Source organism: Peromyscus californicus, unplaced genomic scaffold (genome assembly GCF_007827085.1).
Source record: "Peromyscus californicus insignis strain IS unplaced genomic scaffold, ASM782708v3 Scaffold_14__1_contigs__length_90479793_seg_2, whole genome shotgun sequence".
Lineage (NCBI taxonomy): Eukaryota > Metazoa > Chordata > Mammalia > Rodentia > Cricetidae > Peromyscus > Peromyscus californicus.
This window is the reverse complement of record NW_026294436.1, coordinates 41059303-41077079: the sequence shown is the minus strand read 5'-3', so window position 1 is coordinate 41077079 and position 17777 is coordinate 41059303. Positions and strand designations below refer to the sequence as shown.

The window sequence follows — 17777 nt, the reverse complement described above, 5'->3', positions numbered from 1 at the left end:
GGCGCTGGGGTCTTTAGGCAACCCTTGAATGTGTTCTCTGTGCTTTGTGGCAGGTTTGGTTTCAGAACAGAAGGGCCAAGGAGAAACGGCTGAAGAAGGACGCAGGGCGGCATCGCTGGGGCCAGTTCTACAAGAGCGTCAAGAGGACCCGGGGAGGCAGCAAGCAGGGGAAGGAGAGCTCGGCAGAGGACTGTGGGGTTAGTGACAGTGAGCTGAGCTTCCAAGGTGAGCAGGGCTGGAGGGGTGAGGCTGAGGCCCTAGGTGAGGCCCTGGGGGACAGTAATCCTTGCCAGCAGCAGGAGGGATCTTTCTGATGACACCCTCCCAGGCACAGGGTTTTCCTAGACTTTCCGTAAAGGGTGGGAAGGGTGTTAGTGGCCCTTCCGGAAGGGGTGAGGAGTAGAGAGCAAGAGGCCAGCTGTTGCTGAGATACAGAGGCTGGGGTCCCCAGGACCCCGCCTAGCCCTGTCCCGGCCCAGAGGCCTCCCCCACTTTCCTGCTGCCAGAGGCGCCCTCACCAGTCCACACAGTTGCAGTTGCGGACAGATGGCCACGCATCAGTCTTTGCACCAGCCCTCCTGCACTTCTCCCTTTGCAGAGACACTAAGCTCCTCCCACGGTCCCCTAGAGTGAGCCGTTCCTCCAATCCTGGTGGCAGGAGGACATGCTCAACAGGCCTTTTCCTGGGAAATCAATAATGTGAGTGCATGACGGGGAACTGGCTGCCTTTCTGAAATCCCTCCCCCCACCACTCACTCCATCCTGTCCTCTGCATACAAGCTTCGCAGCATGCGCTACATCCAAATCTGTGCATCAGCAAAATTGCAAATGACCGCATGAGTGGATCCTCAGGTTGTTTGCAAATAACCATGACTGTTCTTGGTCACTGAGCCCTCAAAAACAGAAGTTTTTTTTTTTTTTTTTTGTGGGTGGGGGAGGGAAGAGTCCTGAACTGAGGATCAGACACCCGATTTCTAGTGTAGCTCTGTCAAAGCCATCTGTTTCTCCTGAGTCTCAGTCTATACACGGGGAGCGCCACATCCTTACCCATCTCAGAGCTGTCCTGGGCGGCAGTGACCATAGCCAACTGTGGATGTGCCCGGGGAAAGCTAAGCACACCTGTGTACAGGAGTGGATGGCATGGCTGTTCCCATAGGAGCCCATCATAGGGGACAGCAGGTTCCAGGTGAAGGGCCAAGTGGCACAGACGGTGGAGCTGAATCTAAGTCTTCACCTTCCTGCTCCTTTTGAATGACATATGCTCCCTCTTTTTTATGTTCCTGAGTGGAATGTGGGGATCAGAGAGACAGGGCATTGAAGTCCAGTTGCAGGTGACCTTTTGTAGGAGACAATGTGTAGGCCCAGGTAGAAAAAGGGGGGTGGGGAGATACTGGAACAAGTTACTTACCATGAGCACAAAGCTGCAAAATCTCTGACCTCAGCCCAGGGGTCTGCAGAGCCCAAACAGCCATCTTAGACCCTTAGGACCCAAGGAGAGCCAAGGAGATTTATGCCCACTTCCCAGGCATCTTGGCAGGATTGGGGAAACCAGTTCATCTCATCTGAGCTGCTCAAATCTATGCCTGGAACACACAGGAGCACCAGACCTTGTTTTGTGGCTCATTTCTCTTGGGTATGAGTGGGTCTCTCTCTGGGTATCACACGATTCTTAAGACTAAACCTGCTCACCCCTATTGGAGAAATTCTTTCAGCAAATTTCATTAGATCCTCTTAATGAAATTCTTCAAGAAACCAGAAGGTCCATTTGCCTTAATCAAGTCATTCTTTATTCTCAGTAAGTAGGTTATTGGATATAGAAAGAAACTGAGTTCTTTGATACTGAACTCCGTTTTGGGGTGGATCTGGATTTTATATACAGGTCTAAGAGTGGTCTCCAGCACCTTTATCATACAGGCCTGTTTCCCAACCAGCCCAACCAAGCACTTTTCTTGGTTTGAAAGCCTTCAGAGTAAGGTATCAGCAAGTAAAGTAGGCCTATCAGCAGTTTCCATCTGTGATACAGACAGTGTGACCCACCAAACCCAGGCACTCACACTGCTCAGGGTAACCAGGGTATCTCAGAGCCACTCTAGACCAAGTTCACCAGACACTTCCCAGCCCATGGCGCTTGGGGATTTAGGTACAGGGGATCCTTGTTTTCCCTTTGGTCTGGGTTGGTCTCTGGATGGGAGGCTGACATGGTGGTGTCTGACCTGTGCTTGGCAGGGAGGCAGCTGCAGCCCGTGGGCATCCTTCCCGATCATTGTATTGCTGGTTGTGAAGGGCAGGGACCACCAGAGTCCTGGCAGCTGACAATGTATCTCCGTTCTTTTGTCCACAGAGGATCAAATTCTTTCAGAGCTTGGCCACACCAATAGGATTTATGGCAACGTGGGGGACGTTACAGGCGGACAGTTAATGAATGGGAGCTTCTCCATGGATGGGACAGGACAATCCTATCAGGACTTGAGGGATGGGAGCCCCTATGGAATCCCCCAGTCTCCATCCTCCATATCGTCCCTGCCATCCCATGCTCCTTTGCTCAATGGGCTGGATTACCCAGTGGACAGTAGTCTGGGCATCATTGGGCATGCAGGGCAGGGAGTAAGCCAGACACTGAGAGCCATGGCTGGGGGACCCACCTCTGACCTCTCCACAGGAAGCAGTGTAGGCTACCCTGATTTTCCAACTAGCCCAGCCTCTTGGCTCGATGAAATGGACCATCCTCCTTTTTAGACTTTCCTCCCCACCTTACCTATCCTCCTGACTTGAGAGAATGAATATCTTCAAGGATCAAAAGAGATTTGCCTCTTACGGATCAAAAGTACACCAATGTGAATTTCCATTATTTTCAATGGAAGTCCTCCGCTGTTCCTAGAAAGCTGAGATCGTATTAGGACACCGCTTTCTTGGGAGGTGACAGAGCATCCTCATCTCAACCACAGCACAGGGGTGACAGCCTAGAGCTCTAGGGACGCTGGCTTGTTGGCTCCCTTCCCTCTCACCTTGCTTCGAGGCTTTGGCTGCTCAGTGCTTTGGCAGCACAAGGTGACCGTGACAGGCCACCTTGGCCTTTGGGAACTCTGCTCCGGCAAAGCTCACACTTTGCCTCCAAAATCACCGCTTTCACCAGAACCAGGATTCCTGAGGGAGAGGCACCATGGCCCTTGAGAATAATAAAATGGTTTCTGGACCACCTTGATGACACCCTCATTTTCAAAATAAAGCCAATTATGAAAGGCTAGTTAAAAACACTGATGGCCACAGTTTGATATATATATATATATATATAAAAATGGCCCCATTCCATTCTGTTTGTTGCTGTGGAAAATATGACTCTTTTCCTACCTGCAAGTGGGACCCAGAGTAGGTCTGGGGTTTAAAAAAATCTCATCTGTATTGCTGAACCCCTGATGGCAAGAAGTGGCTTCCATGCAAGTGACTGAGACAGAGCCGAGCGACTCTGGATCCTCCCACAGTCTGATGGGTCCCCTTGGTGCAGAGTGCCTTTTAATTTGCTTATATCATTTCTTCCCCAAGACAGGCTGAGGGCCACCAAGGGATCAGAGCTAAACCATGCAGAGACCAGAGCGACAATCAGTGAAAACATTTGTACATATTCGGATCCCAAACATGCAGTTTGTTTAGCCACACTGGCAGATGCTAGTCTCCCTGACTTCCCCTGGCTTCATGTTGGGGTGCAGTGAGATCTGGAGCATCCACTGTACTCTGAGAGAGTTGGTTTTGATGAGTTTGCAAGGCTATTCGCCTCTCTTAAAACAAAAACTTCCTCTGCTGTACTAGCCGAGTTGAAAGACAGGGACTAGCCGTGGGTTTTTGTTTTTTTTTTTGTTTTGTTTTTTGTTTTTTTTGTTTTTGGCTTACCTTGGTTCCATTTGGAAGAATCGCTGGGCTCTCTGGGTTGCTGCCTGGACTTGTCCCATGCTGCAGGCTTTAGTCCCACACCCAGACAGCCACAGTGCAGGGACTCTCTGCCTGCAAGGTTTGCAATCCTACTTTACTAAAGCCTGCAACAGGGAGAGAGGCCAGCCTGGCTCTCAGTCTGTCATCTGAGAGAGGCTGCTCCTCTGTGGTAGACACAGCTGTGACTGGTGGCAGCTGCCCCTGGCGTGGCCCACTTCTGGCCATCAGGAAGTGCTCCGTGTTCAAAATGGGAAGTTCGCCAGCTGGAGTTGATCTCCACCCCCTCAGGAAACTGGCTTATTTCTTCTGGCCTCACATTCTTTTAAACAAGGCCTGAGGGGTAGGAAAAGATGAGCAGGCATTGATTTCTTTTACATGAAGTGATGAGAACAGAGGCCCGAGGCTCCTTCTTTCTGTCAGGCACACTTGAGGGTTCAGGTACAGAGAGGAAAGGAAGGAACACATCTCTGGCTGGTGGCCTTTCTGCAAGGCTCTTTCAAAGCTAGGTTCAGTTAAGCTCCCTTAAAGAAACGGTTCTCTGGTCAGTTTTGTAGTCATGTTTGGTGGGCTGTAGCTGGCCTGGCTTTGCTTTGGAGAGTGCCAACAGACCACTTTTTGAGATCTCATGTCTGCTGGTGACGATATTCACTATTCAGCAATCTTGGAATTCCCCACCAATGTGAATGCTGGGGTAATGCTGGAGACACAAATACAAGATAACATGCCATGTGAAAGAAATGGAAAGCGTTGATGTGAAGACCTCCTTCTTAAGTACCCCATCCTCAGCAGACTGCCCATAACACACAGACAAGACCAGGCTGGGCAGTCTAGCAGAAAAGCTGCTGCCACCTCAGCTTGACTATTGGTTAATATCTCATGGGTTTGTGGTTTTTGTTTTTTTTTTTTCAGGGCTGAGGACCGAACCCAGGGCCTTGCACTTGCTAGGCAAGCGCTCTACCACTGAGCTAAATCCCCAACCCCGGGTTTGTGTTTTTGAACATTCTATGTAGCACTATTGAAGACTGATTGAAGTTAATTGGTTTTTGGTTTTGAAAATGAGTTAATGGTACTCTCAACTCAGTAGTGGGAGAACAGGAGGCTGTCTCACACTAGCATAGTGAGTATCTTGAGGAAGTTGGTGGCCATTGCAGTGATGTTGGTAGAAGCTTCTTGGGTTTTTTTTTTTGGAAGGGGCATTAAGAAGAGGGCTTTCTTTAAATTTTGTTCAGAGCTGGCTCCCTAGAGGGCTGCCCACTCTGAGTACCCATTAAGAAGCACAGCCACAACAGGGTTCTGATTTTAGGTGGCTCTCCCTGCAAGTTCTGTTCACATTACGGCTGGGCTGGTGTCCCAATGGGTACTGCATGTCAAGACTGTTCTTCGACTTGCCTGTGGTTCAAGATGGAGAACAGGATGCTTCCTTATGAGAACTCTACACTGGGGTACCAGTACCCTCTGGTAGCTCTCTCTCTCTCCTTGTCCAGGGGCAAAGATGATTTCAAAACATGAAGTGTAACCTTCCAGAGGCATTTACAGTATTTGGGTCCAGCTTTACCTCTAAGAGAATATTTAACTGATACCTCTGTTAGAGTGTGTCCAGCAGACCTCTGAATCCTGGAGCAAATTTAAAAATTAAGTCAAAAACAAACAAACAAAAACAATCCTGTTTCCAGTGGCAATTGGCATAAGCAAGGGTGGAAACAGAGGGACTCTGGAGACATCTGTATTTGTAAGAAAGTGATAAAGTTCTGGAGGAAACATCAAACCCAAGGCCTGCTGGCCAGCTGGGCAGAACCTCTTGGTGAAGGACTGTGGATGCAGTCATGTTTCTCTCACGCCTATGTCTGAGAGAACACGGGTCTAGTTACTACTTCTACTAGTTACAATGTAAGTTGAACACCATACTGAGAAAATTGTTCCCCAAAATTAATTCAATGAAACCACAGGGAAAGAACAAAATTAAGACCCAGGAAAAGCACTGGGCAGTGGCCTGAAAGTTATCTTGTGCCGTTATAAAACATAAAATCTAGTAAGACAATTGAGGGCTGTTAGGGCATCATTAAGGACGTGTAAAAAAATCTGTCGAACAAAAGCCAACCCCACATCTGAAAGTCCCACCTGGTGCCTGAGGGGCCTCTTGGCAGGAAGGGTTCAAGGCTTGTGAACATGGGTTGTGTGTGTGACAGCCCACCCTCCTGCACCCTCACGGAGCCCCTCCCACATCCTACTACTGACACCTTAGCTCTGACCATGGGAGTGATGACCATACCTCCTCAGCCAGCAGGGTCTGGAGACTCATTTTTAAACGGTGCACTTTAAAAATTGGAAACGGTGAGATGAAGAAAAATTCAATTAAGCGGAAATGAGTTTTGTTTTATTGCCTGCTGCTGAAGGGCTCTGGGCACGCTGAAAGCTAAACAGAAGCACAGCACTGGCTCTCTCTTTCTTGGATTGGTCAAGTGCCCCCCACCCCCCCACCCCCCCTTTTTTTTTGCAGTAGTTATTCCAACTGCTCTAACAGTGACTGGAGCCAAAAAGAGAGAGCTTAGCAAAGCCATCCCATCCCCACTCTGCTTGGTAGGACCACACTAAAAGCACAGATTCACGCTGCTAGCCCTGGTGAGGAGCTGCAGGTTTGGGAGGGGCGCCAAGCGTTCCTTTGCTTAGTGAGGCAGAGCGCAGGTGGGCAGAGCAAGGCCACCTCCACTGCCACCTGTCGCTGCCAGCCGCCGCGCCGCCTACAGGCAGGGATCACACCGGACTTTCCCGTGTGAGGGCTGTATGCGGCCTAAGGAGCAGGTTCTGGGCCGCAGGACTCCCTCCGAATGCCACTCTGAGCTCATGCTCAGACCGCAAAGCCCCAGATCTCCTAGGCTTTGGATTCCTGCCCCATCCTTCACAGTGTAAATTTTGTACAGTTCAAAAGAAAGGAAGTTGCATTTTCCTGGGAAAAGAAGAAGAAGAAGAAAAAAAAAAAGCGCCCACCCCTCCTAATTTATTGCCACGTGACTTTGGGAGCAGAGACGGCGCGTTTGCTTGTATATGCCTCCTGTGTTGCTGGCATGAGATGTGAACGGTAAAACTGTAAAATAAAGGTGGACATTCTTTAGAAGCTGATGTGCCTTGCTTTTTACTTGGTCCTCTGGAGATTTTCTTTCTTGACACGGGCTGCATAAAAAGCCTGTCATCACCACAAGGAAACCCAAAACATAACTCTGAATTCACTCACAGCCGTGAAATAGTATGAAATGCCAGGCTGGCCGGCCGCCAAGCCCCAGGGATCCTCCGGTTTCCGAGCCGGCCAGCATGAGGCCAGGTCAGCTTTACAGCGGATGCTGGGGATGCCGACTCAGGCTCTCATGATTGTACAGCAGGCGCTTCACGGAGCCATCACCCCAATCCCCTTGGGTTTTTCAAATAGCAATTTCCTGGGGGGCACAATCCTCTGCCCCTCGATTTTGGAAACAGGTAGGAAAAAAAAGTCTATTGACCACATAATTTGTAATGACTGTTCGTGCTCTATTTTTATAGTCTTTCACACTTACAATCTCTCCTGTACAAAGCATCTGCAATGTCTATATTTGGGTGAGGGAAGACAGGAGGGAGAGCAGAAACCCTCACCAGAGTGATCCGGGCTCTTAGACAACTGTTTTCTAGGGAAATTTCCATATAGGGTTTTTTTTTTCTTTTTTTCACTGCAGGGGACATGTTAGTGTGAAGTTTAGTCAGAATGAAGAGGGCAATAGACCTTCTCAATGAAAAAAAACAACCAACCAACCAACCAACCAACCAACCAACCAACCAAGGGGCTGGATAGATGGTTCAACAGTTGAGCGTGCTTGCTGCTCTTACAGAATTTGGTTCCTAGCACCCATACTGAGTGGCTCACAACCACCTGGCACTCCAGCTTGGGGGCGGGGAGGGGGAACACCGATACCCTCTCCTGAACTCTGTAAGTACCAGCACTCATGTGCACATATCTACACATAGACATGTAATTAAAAATACAATGAATCTTTCAAAACAAACACCAAGAGCCCTCAAGACACTAAAGTCACAGTAGTCCTTCAGAGTTGGGCTCTCATGGCAGAAAATCTAGAGCATTGCCTTCCCCTAGTCATTCATTCTGTCCGGTTGAAGAGACGACCCAGACATCTGCTTGTCCTAGACAGTAGCACATGGGCTATTTAAATGTGAACGGATGGATATGAAATAAAACTGAAAGTTCCCACTCTTGTCACGGTTCACTGTGGCTGGTGGCTGCAGGATCAGGACAATGCGGATCTAAGAGTTCCTCCCATTGCAGACATGGTCCGTCAGCCAGTGCTAGTAAAGCCTGGCCAGGGAGAGTGGGCAGAGAACACTCGCCTGTCCCATGTGTAGCTGCTGGCCATCCTGGAATACCCGGAGCTGCATGTTCCCAAATATAACCCCCCGTCATGCTTTGTGTACGCTCTCTCCTCTTTCCTGGATACACACCTTTTGTTTAAAGCATGACAGTCAAGGATTTGTTAAAAGCCCAGGCTAGGAGGCTGGACTCAGGGTCTGTGGTCTCTAATGCTGCTATTGGGATGCTGTGACGGGATCAAAGTCTTAGGCACACTCTATACCCTGATGTCTGCTATCAAGGAGATTCATGCCCTTTTCCAAACTCATCACCTGTGGTTGCTATTTCATTAGGCCAACAATGGCAAAAGACCTTGCTGGGTTATGTATCAAAGAAAGGTAGAAAAGATAAAGGTATTGACTGGACATAGGTTGTTTTTTTTTTCCCTTCCCCCTCTCAGCTAGCCCAGTCAGTCCCTTGGGCGGTTCTTATGGAAAGCAGAGCCTGCTACCACAGGTCCTGCGGTGTGCCAGCTGGTGACTTACCTATTCCTGAAGCACTGCCGTTGGGACTGACGGGCATGCTGCAAACCAATCTTGGAGAGTCTCTTTTGTCTCCCATTCTCAGCCCTTTGTCACCAGCCTACGAGTTTTTGCTTGTCCTCAGCACAGTAGGATGGAACCTGTGGGGCCATTTCCACCCTGTGCCGTAGTGCCCGCAGCTCCCACCGCAGTGCCAGCCTTTTGGAATTATTGGAGAGAGGACCAGGTTGTCCTGCCCACCCTGATTCTGGTTTTGTCACTGGGAAGCGGCTCCTGAGAAGTGTGATGTTGTTTCAGACCACGACTTTTCAAAAGGGCAGCTGCTTAAGAAGGAAAGTGAAGGGGTGGGGGCGGGGGCTGGAGAGCCGGCTCAGTGGTTAAGAGCATTGTACTGCTCTTCGGGAGGACCTGAGTTCAGTTCCCAGCACCAGCATCAAGTGGCTCACAACTGCAAGTAACTCGAGCACCAGAGGAATCCAACACCTTTGGCCTCCACGGGCACCAGCACACACGTGACAGGAACACACTCCCCTGCCACTATACGTATACATAATTTAAAAAGTGGCGCACGCCTTTAATCCTAGCGCTTGGGAGGCAGAGGCAGGCAGATCCCTGTGAGTTCCTGGTCTACAAAGGAGCTCCAGGACAGGCAGGACGTCATAGACAGATGCTGATGCAGAAAAATCAATAAACAAACTACAAACAAGGAACCGCAGGCCAGAAAGCATCAAATAAGGTGCACTGGGCTTGGGGGACGGCTCACTTGGTAAAGAGCTTGCCTTGCTTCAATCCCAGAACTCACGTGGAAGGCACAGAAAGCCGCTGGTGTTGGATGCTCATAATCCCAGCACTGGGGAGGCAGAGACCAGTGGGTCCCCGGGGCTCGCTGTTCAACTCGCCTAGTCTAATCTGCAAGCCCCAGGTTCTAGTAAAGGAGCCTGCCTGTTTTAAAAACAGAACCAAGTAGGTGGTTCCTGAAGGGGAACACTGGGGTTGACCTCTGGCCTCCACCTGCACACGCACAAACATGCACGTGCACCCACCCATATACATGGATAGAGGTACACACACACACACACACACACACACACACACACACACACACACACACACACACACGGCCCTCTGAGGAAAACAATTAGAAGCTCAACCACCACGGTCCCTTGCTTTCCTAGCTAGCCATCTTTCTTCTTGGGCCCGTGATTCTACTGAGCTAAAATTAAACAGGATAAAGAGATCCAAGGCCACGCTGTGGCTTCTAACCAATTGCTGAACTAGAGGACAGACCAGAAGGGAGAGGTCCTCAGTATACCCCAGTGTGCTCCCCTAGATTTGATTCTTGAGATGTGGTGGGGCATGTCTGTAATCCTAGTACTTGGGAAGTAGAGTTCAGGGTCATCCTCAGCTACACAGTGAGTTCAAGGCCAACCTGGGCTACATGAAATCCTGTCTCAAACAAACAACCACCCCCCAAATCCCACATGTATATGAAATGTCCTTCACACACTAAAGGGAAAACTGCTCACTCCCTTTTACCACACTTCTTTAGGGTTTATCATTCAGAGTCCCTGGTTCCTTTCTTCACTGGGAGGCTCGGCGGCTGCCCACGGAGCAGTGAGCATGCTCAGCTTGGATTATTTGGATCGCTGCTAGAGGAAATGCTAGGCTTAACCACAGGGAAAACCCGCTTGTCCCATGGGCCCAATCACAAGGAAATGAAGTTTTCCTTCTAAAAGGAGTCCTGCAAACGAGCTGTCCAAACTGGAAGGTCATTTAAGCGATCAGCACCTGCCCTGGGAAGACACAGCACATCCTTTCAGAGAAAGCAGAGCTGCGCTCCCAACGAAGCATTTGTTTCTTCACGTTTTTGCCAATGCGACTTCAAGGTTTCCTGTCCTGAGAGTGATTTTTCCTTTGTTCTTCTCCCCAGACACGAAGGATGAAGTGAGATATACACAAACTATACATTATTTTATAAATGTAACAAGTCACAGGCTGTGTTTGGCAGGAGGAAACTGTCCTCAAAACAGCACGTCAAGAGCCAGGGGCTCCCGGGCTGGCCTTGAACTCACTGCGTAATTGAGGATGACCTTTGAATGCCTGTCTCCACTTCCCACGTAGTAGGGTTACAGGCATGCCCCAGCACGTCTCAAGGTCGAATCTAAGGTCAGAATGGCTTCCAAGTGGAGACCGACACAGGTTGAGTGGCCAGAGCTGACAAGGCCGTGAAGCTGAGCTGTCGCCAAAGGATTTTATGTATTATTATTTCTTGTTTGGTTTTGTTCGAGGCCGGGTTTCTCTGTGTAACAGCTCTGGATGTCCTGGAACTTGATCTATTATAGACCAGGCTGGCTTCGAACTCGCAGAGATCTGCCTGACTCCGCCTCCCAAGTGCTGGGATTAGAGGTGTGTGCCACCACACCCCAGCTTTATGTATTATTTAAAAACTTTTAAAAATACATTTATTTATGTGTATGTGTGTTTGCACACATGCTATAGTGCACATGTAGGGTTCAAAGGTCAGAGGGCAACTTACACACGTTGGTTTTCTCCTTCCACTGTACCAAGGTTGGTAGCCTTGGTTAAGGGCATTGACTGACTGGCTGAGCCACCTTGCTGTCATTGGTATTATTATTAAAGATTTATCTTCCTTTTGCTAGCCAAATCTGGACCAGCATCTCTTGTGGTTGGGAGGGGCTTGAGGATCTGTGAAAGGCGGGGGTTGGAGAGGACTGCTTTATAAAAGATAAAATACAGACTGAAAAAAGTGGTCTTGGCATACCCTTCCAGTTGGAAATAAGCAGTTTTTTTTTTTAAGTCATTAAAATGGTAAATAGATTTTAACAGATGGCTTTTCCACAGCAATGGAAAGCCCAGGCAAGGACTTTGGGGTTAAATCTCATATTTTAGTCACCTGGGACTAGTTTATTATTGCAGAAAAACAAACATCCATAAAGTTGACAGCTCCCTCCTCGTCTCTGAAGTGGAGTCCTTGAGGCTGCCTGTTCACTGGCCAGCTGAGAGGCGGTTGCCTGCAGACAGCGACCTGGGGAATTCAGGTTACATTTTCAACACCCGTCAACTGCAGGGCTTAAAGCTCACCCAGGCTGGAGGCCTATGATAACCAAGAAACTCGATTACTGGTGGGCCAGGACATTTATACTCAATATGTGTGCTGGCTTTTTCCTTTTTTAAAAAATCATTTTAACATTTAATGCTCCTCAATTAAAGTGATTTCCTGGAGTGGATGCCAAGCTTCGTTTAGAATGCGCATTAACCACTTTCTGTATCGGTAGTTAAAGGCACGGAGGGATTTAAACAGCAATCCACAAGTCTGTTCAGTCAAGGTTTGGCGGAATAAAGCAGATTATAAACAATAATATATGTCTTTCTCTTCTTTTTCTGGAAGGGTTCCAAACTCACAAACAGGGCTAAAGTGCTATAAACATATCCAGGACTAAGCTTTGGGCTCCACAAATGTACTCTGTGAAAGCCACAGCATCGGAGTGCCACTTTTTATCCCATGTACGTCTGTGTGCACGTACTTTGAAAGAGCTTTTTATTACACAAAGTGTCCATCAAATGAACTTACCTGCTAAATATTAAAATAGAAACCAGGATCGCAATGCAACTGGGAGAAAAAAATAAATCCTGGCTGCAGTGGAGCTGATGACCAATGCTGTCACACAAGGCAGCTCACTGAACGTGACTGCCTCCATGGACCCGCAGGTTCAGCCACAGCATTCAGGGTCAAATGGTCATTCCCCACCTAAGAGAGAGACTCCCACCGAATGCCTAGGGTTCCTGGGAGGCATATGCACATTGTGGGGCAGCTTTTCCTGGTTTCATTTTTTTCTTTTTTTGATTGTTCAGTTGGTTGGTTTTATTGAGACGGATCTTGTTACATTGCCCAGTCTGGACTCGGACATCTTGCATCAGCATTTCAAGTGTGAGACCACCACAGTTTCTAGCTGCTTTTAAACTTTAACTGCTGACTCAGTCATTCCCTATGAGTCGAGTCAAAAAAATGAGCCATTTGACAAAGCAGTGTGTGTGTATGTGTGTGTGTGTGTGTGTGTGTGTGGCTGTGAACACCCTGCTCTGGTTTTTTGGGCCAGGAAGCTAGACACTGGTGGATGAAGGAATACTACCTTTAAATGACCCAGCACATGTACTCTAAAAATGTCAACTAATAACTTGACTCTGTGACTGTAACAAAACACAGCAAAGGAAAGTGTGAAGAATTCATGCATACAAGTGAATGACTCACACCATGCTGACTTGCATTCTGCTCCTAAGGGAGCTCCATACCCAGAGTATCTCAGGGCTCTGGTTACAGATGAGGCCACACAGCTTTTCCTGTTCTACTTTCAGTGGAATGCCAATTACTGCATGTCTGAAGAACTGATCATACTTGGTGTATGATACACGCTAAATGGTAAGTATAAGAAGTGTCAGAGCCTATGAGTCTGATAATCTCCATGCTTTGAACCAAAAACTCTCTGGTGAAGAATTGTGACTGGCTATAGAAACATAGACAGATGCCTGTTCAAGGCAAAGCTCAATAGTGTCACCATACTTTTGAAGTGACATGACTACAAGACTGAATTAAGGAATTTGTGTTCTAACAGAGAGCCCAGTGGATAGATACAATATGCACTAAGATACCCAATAATGCAACTTTTGAAGGTGGCTGTTTTGTTTATCCTGAAAACATGATAGAAAAAGAACTTTTGGATCTGGTATTAAAGGACTTGGGAATTCCCTGAGATTTCAAAGAAATAAGACTCATGTATAATGTATATATCATGAAGCTTATGTTAAAATGGGCCTTTTACTGTTCCTAGCTTATGACCTTGGACAATCTCAGTTCCGAGTTTCAATTTCCTTACTTTGTAGACTAGAGAAAATGGCAATTATTTCTATCTTTACAACTATTCTTAGGTGAAATTAAGTTCCCAAGAATAAATCCTGCATAAAAGGAAACTGGTTAGTACACTGAGGTTGGTACCACTGATGGTAAGATGTGTTAGTTTACACCTCACTTAAAGAGAGACAACTGGATTCCATGAATCATTTGTGGTGCTGCTCCACGGCTGTGGGGATTCCCTACAGTGGGAGGACATGTCCACCTTGGTGGGGAGGCCTGAGCAGGAGTGTGGGCTGGGACTCCACAGCTCAGAGGTGGAGGAAACAGACATTGGGCAGGCTATGACTCTCAAGGCCTGCCCTTACTACCCTATGTCTGCCAGGGAAGCCCCAAGTCCATAATGTTCCACAGACTCCCAGTCGGGATGAGGTGTTAAACACCCAGTCTACGGGGCCATATTTCAGATTCAAACCATACAGGAGCCATACCCACCACTGTCTATAAGACATTCAACTCTGGAAATATTAATGTGAAAATTTGGCCTCTTAGACTAGATCTAGTACTTTAATTACTATGAAAACATCTGGCCCAAATCACTTAATAAACATGTAAAGTTAATATATTTTCATTATGAAATCGAATCTGGTAGGTACACACTTATTTAGTGTTAATGTTTGTAAAATGATTTTTTTAGGGACTCAAAGTTTGATAATATCCTTTGTGTTTCAACTTGAAAAGAATAAACATTAAAAAGTCTTCATGTCCAATTGAGCATGTATTTTCTTCGACATGAAACCTTTTCTACAAGCTAGCTCTGCCTGTCACATATCTTATTCATTAATCTTGGAGATGATGTACTTCACATAGAATAATAACCTATAGCTAAGTAGTTAAACCTGGCAGGAAGCTATGAAATTCTTATTTAACAGGCGGGGTCACTGGATCATGGGAACCTTTTAACTGAAAACCGCTGAAACATTAAAACAAGACAGAATTCCAGAGATTATGCTCAGGCTGTTCTCCTTGTACTCGACAAGCATAGGGGCAGCAGCATGTGACCAGCTGGCTGACTCCTGCTCTTCAACATTAGAGACTGTTAGTCAGTTCCTGAGGGTAAGCCACGATGTTCTAGGAGACTTTTCTAGACATCTTGGACAGAATCCCGAGACGTGTTAATTCTTAACACCCATGCTGACGGAAAACCCAGGGCCACTGGGCGAGACTGTCAGTAAGTCCAAGAAAGACCTGCAGGTTGAATGAAAAGCCTGAAAACTTCAAGCTGCTTTGCGGTCTAACAAGAGCAAATGGGATTGAGTAGACGTGTCCTCAGCGGTGGCTCTATTAACCAGCCTGCATCTTTCATTTTTCCTCACACTGTCCTACTAACAAAGTCTGCTTTACAAAGCTACTGTGCAGTGATGACAGGTTAAATGATGCCTATGAAATCATTCTGAAAAGCAAAATGAAATTAAATAGACATGCAAAAAAAAAATCTCACTACACACACACAATTCAGTGGATGGACTCATTTCTCAATCTGAGGCCAAATAATTTAGCTCAACTTCTTAGCTAATGTCTCATGAAAGACTCCTAATGTGGTAGTTAGTGTGGATATGGATATTAATATGTATTCTAGTTGGATTCTTGGTCAATGATTTAAAAAGAAAAAACAAAATCAGACATCTAGCCTGGTGAAAAGCCTGAGCAAAGGCAAGGTCCTGGCTGTGTGGCTCGGGCACCCACGCCACCATCGCCGCCACCAACCCCTCCTGTCCAGTTCTTTCTAAGAGGCATAGCAACACCACGTAGACCACACAGCAGAAGCACTTAAAACAAAGAAACCTGGCAGTCAACCAAGGGTTCTCGTCTGTGACAGGAACCAGAAACTGTATCTCTGAGAGACCGAACGGCGACAATGGACGGGCTTTAGGAGAGTGTAAAGCCCTCAAAATTCCGTTCCCAGCACAGCACTGTCCCAAGACAGGATGTTCCAGCTTTTCCAAGTCACCTGAAACCCGCTCACATTTAAGAGCTACCAACTAGAAGGCAGACTCGGGCAAGGCCTGGGTGGAGGTTAGGGCAGAGTGTTTGCCGAGCCCGCCCAAGGCCCTGCCCTCAGTGTCTGGTACGATTTACACACGCAGACTCAGCCAGGGTTCCGAAGCTCAACTGAGTCAGACACTTTGCCCTCTCTTTGATATTTGTTGACATGATTTCCTTTGCATTTCTCATTTTTCACCAGTGTGCACCAAAACTACCATGACTGCACCGAGACTACTGTAAAGGCAATTGGGGCCTTTTAGATCAGTCGATAGAGGACAAAGTAAATGATAACCATGAATAAATTTTAAATACAGAAAGACAGTGGCAGGGTTCTGATCACAAAGCCAAAAAAAAGCAACATAAAGAAAGAAGGTAAGCACGCGTTCACGCATAGGCACACTATGGAGGAGGCATTCTGGATGACAGTCCAAGAAATAGAGAACTGAGAAAGCAGAATAGGAAGGTGGTACGTACTGTCTAGATACCAAAGGTGGTGCTGTAACAAGTGTGTCTCATCACAACCACTTTATGAGTCCTGCCACCCAGCTTTTAGTAACCATTTTTAAAATGCTCATATGCATTAGAAATATCAAATTGGAGAGCAGAAAGCAAGGATGAGTTAAAATAAATCCTAATGAGTAAACATTAAAAACAAAAAGAGCTGGACATTTTCACTGGGCGGCAGTGGCACATGCCTTTAATCCCAGCACTTGGGAGGCAGAGCCAGGCAGATCTCTGTGAGTTGGAGGCCAGCCCGGTCTACAGAGGGAGTTCCAGGACAGGCACCAAAACGACACAGAGAAACACTGTCTTGAAAAACAAAAACAAAAAAAACAAAACCCCCCCCCAAAAAACCAAAAACCAAAAAGAGCTGGACATTTTCCAGTGCTTGCTGAGGTCTTAGCAGAAATGACTCTCCTGGGTGAAGACTTCCTATGGAATGTTCTAATAAGCAGTTGCCTTACACATGACTAGCATGAAGCTACGGCATTACTGCCTGAGCCTGCTGGAGTATGTGAAAAGCACAGGCCCTATGCATCAGGGAAGTCGGCTGGCTGGCTGCTTCAGGGCACTGTTCTTCGCTGATGAACTGCAGCCTTTGGTAATGAACTCAGGAGCTGACCGGTGTGTGACAGGCGAGCATAATAATTCAATAATTTAAAGGAATGAAAATAAACCATGACTCAGTGTTCGCTGACATTTATGGATGAAATCTTCTATAGAAGACTCAGGAAAATGATCCATAGAATACTGTGTGATAGTAAGGCTTTGGGAAATTCAGATGTTGGGAACAGAAGAATAGAAGTTTTGGAAATTAATTTTAGAATGCACCAGACTTGAAACTATTAAACTGATATGATATTATCCCCCTCATACACACATTTTTTAAAATTTATTTATTGAGACAAGGTCTTGCATGTAACTCAGGCTTGCTTTGAACTTATAATCTCTCCCCCTCAGCCTCCCCAGTGCTGGGATGATGGGCACCATCACACTCTGCCTCACTGATAACTGTTTTTACTCATAGTCTTGGATTTAAAATCTTTAAAATAAAGTAAGCAACACAATCCATATCTTTTGCTCAAAAAGTCTATATAGTTTTAATTGTGGCAGAGCAAGCCATAAAAAACCTGTCTAAGAAATACCGGGTTCTATCTGCAAAAGGAAAGTAGATGGAAAAAGAAGTTCCTGAATCGTTTCTTGCTCAGAGAACTACTCTAAAATGTTTAGATGAACGAATAACTTGGCTTGCTAATGCTGTAAAAGGAACAAAATAATGCCGATTAAACACTGCACATAGTGTCAGTGCCTCGGTCACTTTACTGGAACCAAGGTATAATTTTTATTTTTTCGTTTTTTCAGACAGGGTTTCTCTGTGTAGCTCTGGCTGTCCTGGAACTCACTCTGTAGACCAGGCTGGCCTCGAATTCACAGAGATCTGTCTGCCTCTGTCTCCCAAGTGTTCGGAATAAAGGTGTGCGCAACCATGGCCAGCTTTTTTTTTTTTAGAAGATCCATTTGATGAACGTGGACACAAAAGACTTGGGTTAAGGCAGACCGCAGCACAGCC

The 17777-nt window shown here is 46.9% G+C and overlaps 1 protein-coding gene across 1 annotated transcript in view; it reads left to right on the top strand.

The window, feature by feature from the left end:
- Positions 1-3282, top strand: part of Lhx4 (LIM homeobox 4) — a 41258-nt gene extending 37976 nt beyond the window's left edge. The window contains exons 5-6 of the mRNA XM_052737248.1: positions 54-225; positions 2342-3282. Of these exons, the coding sequence (XP_052593208.1) occupies positions 54-225; positions 2342-2736 (567 nt within the window). The 3' untranslated portion in view covers positions 2737-3282. The remainder of the gene's footprint in view (positions 1-53; positions 226-2341) is intronic.
- Positions 3283-17777: the final 14495 nt, after the last annotated feature.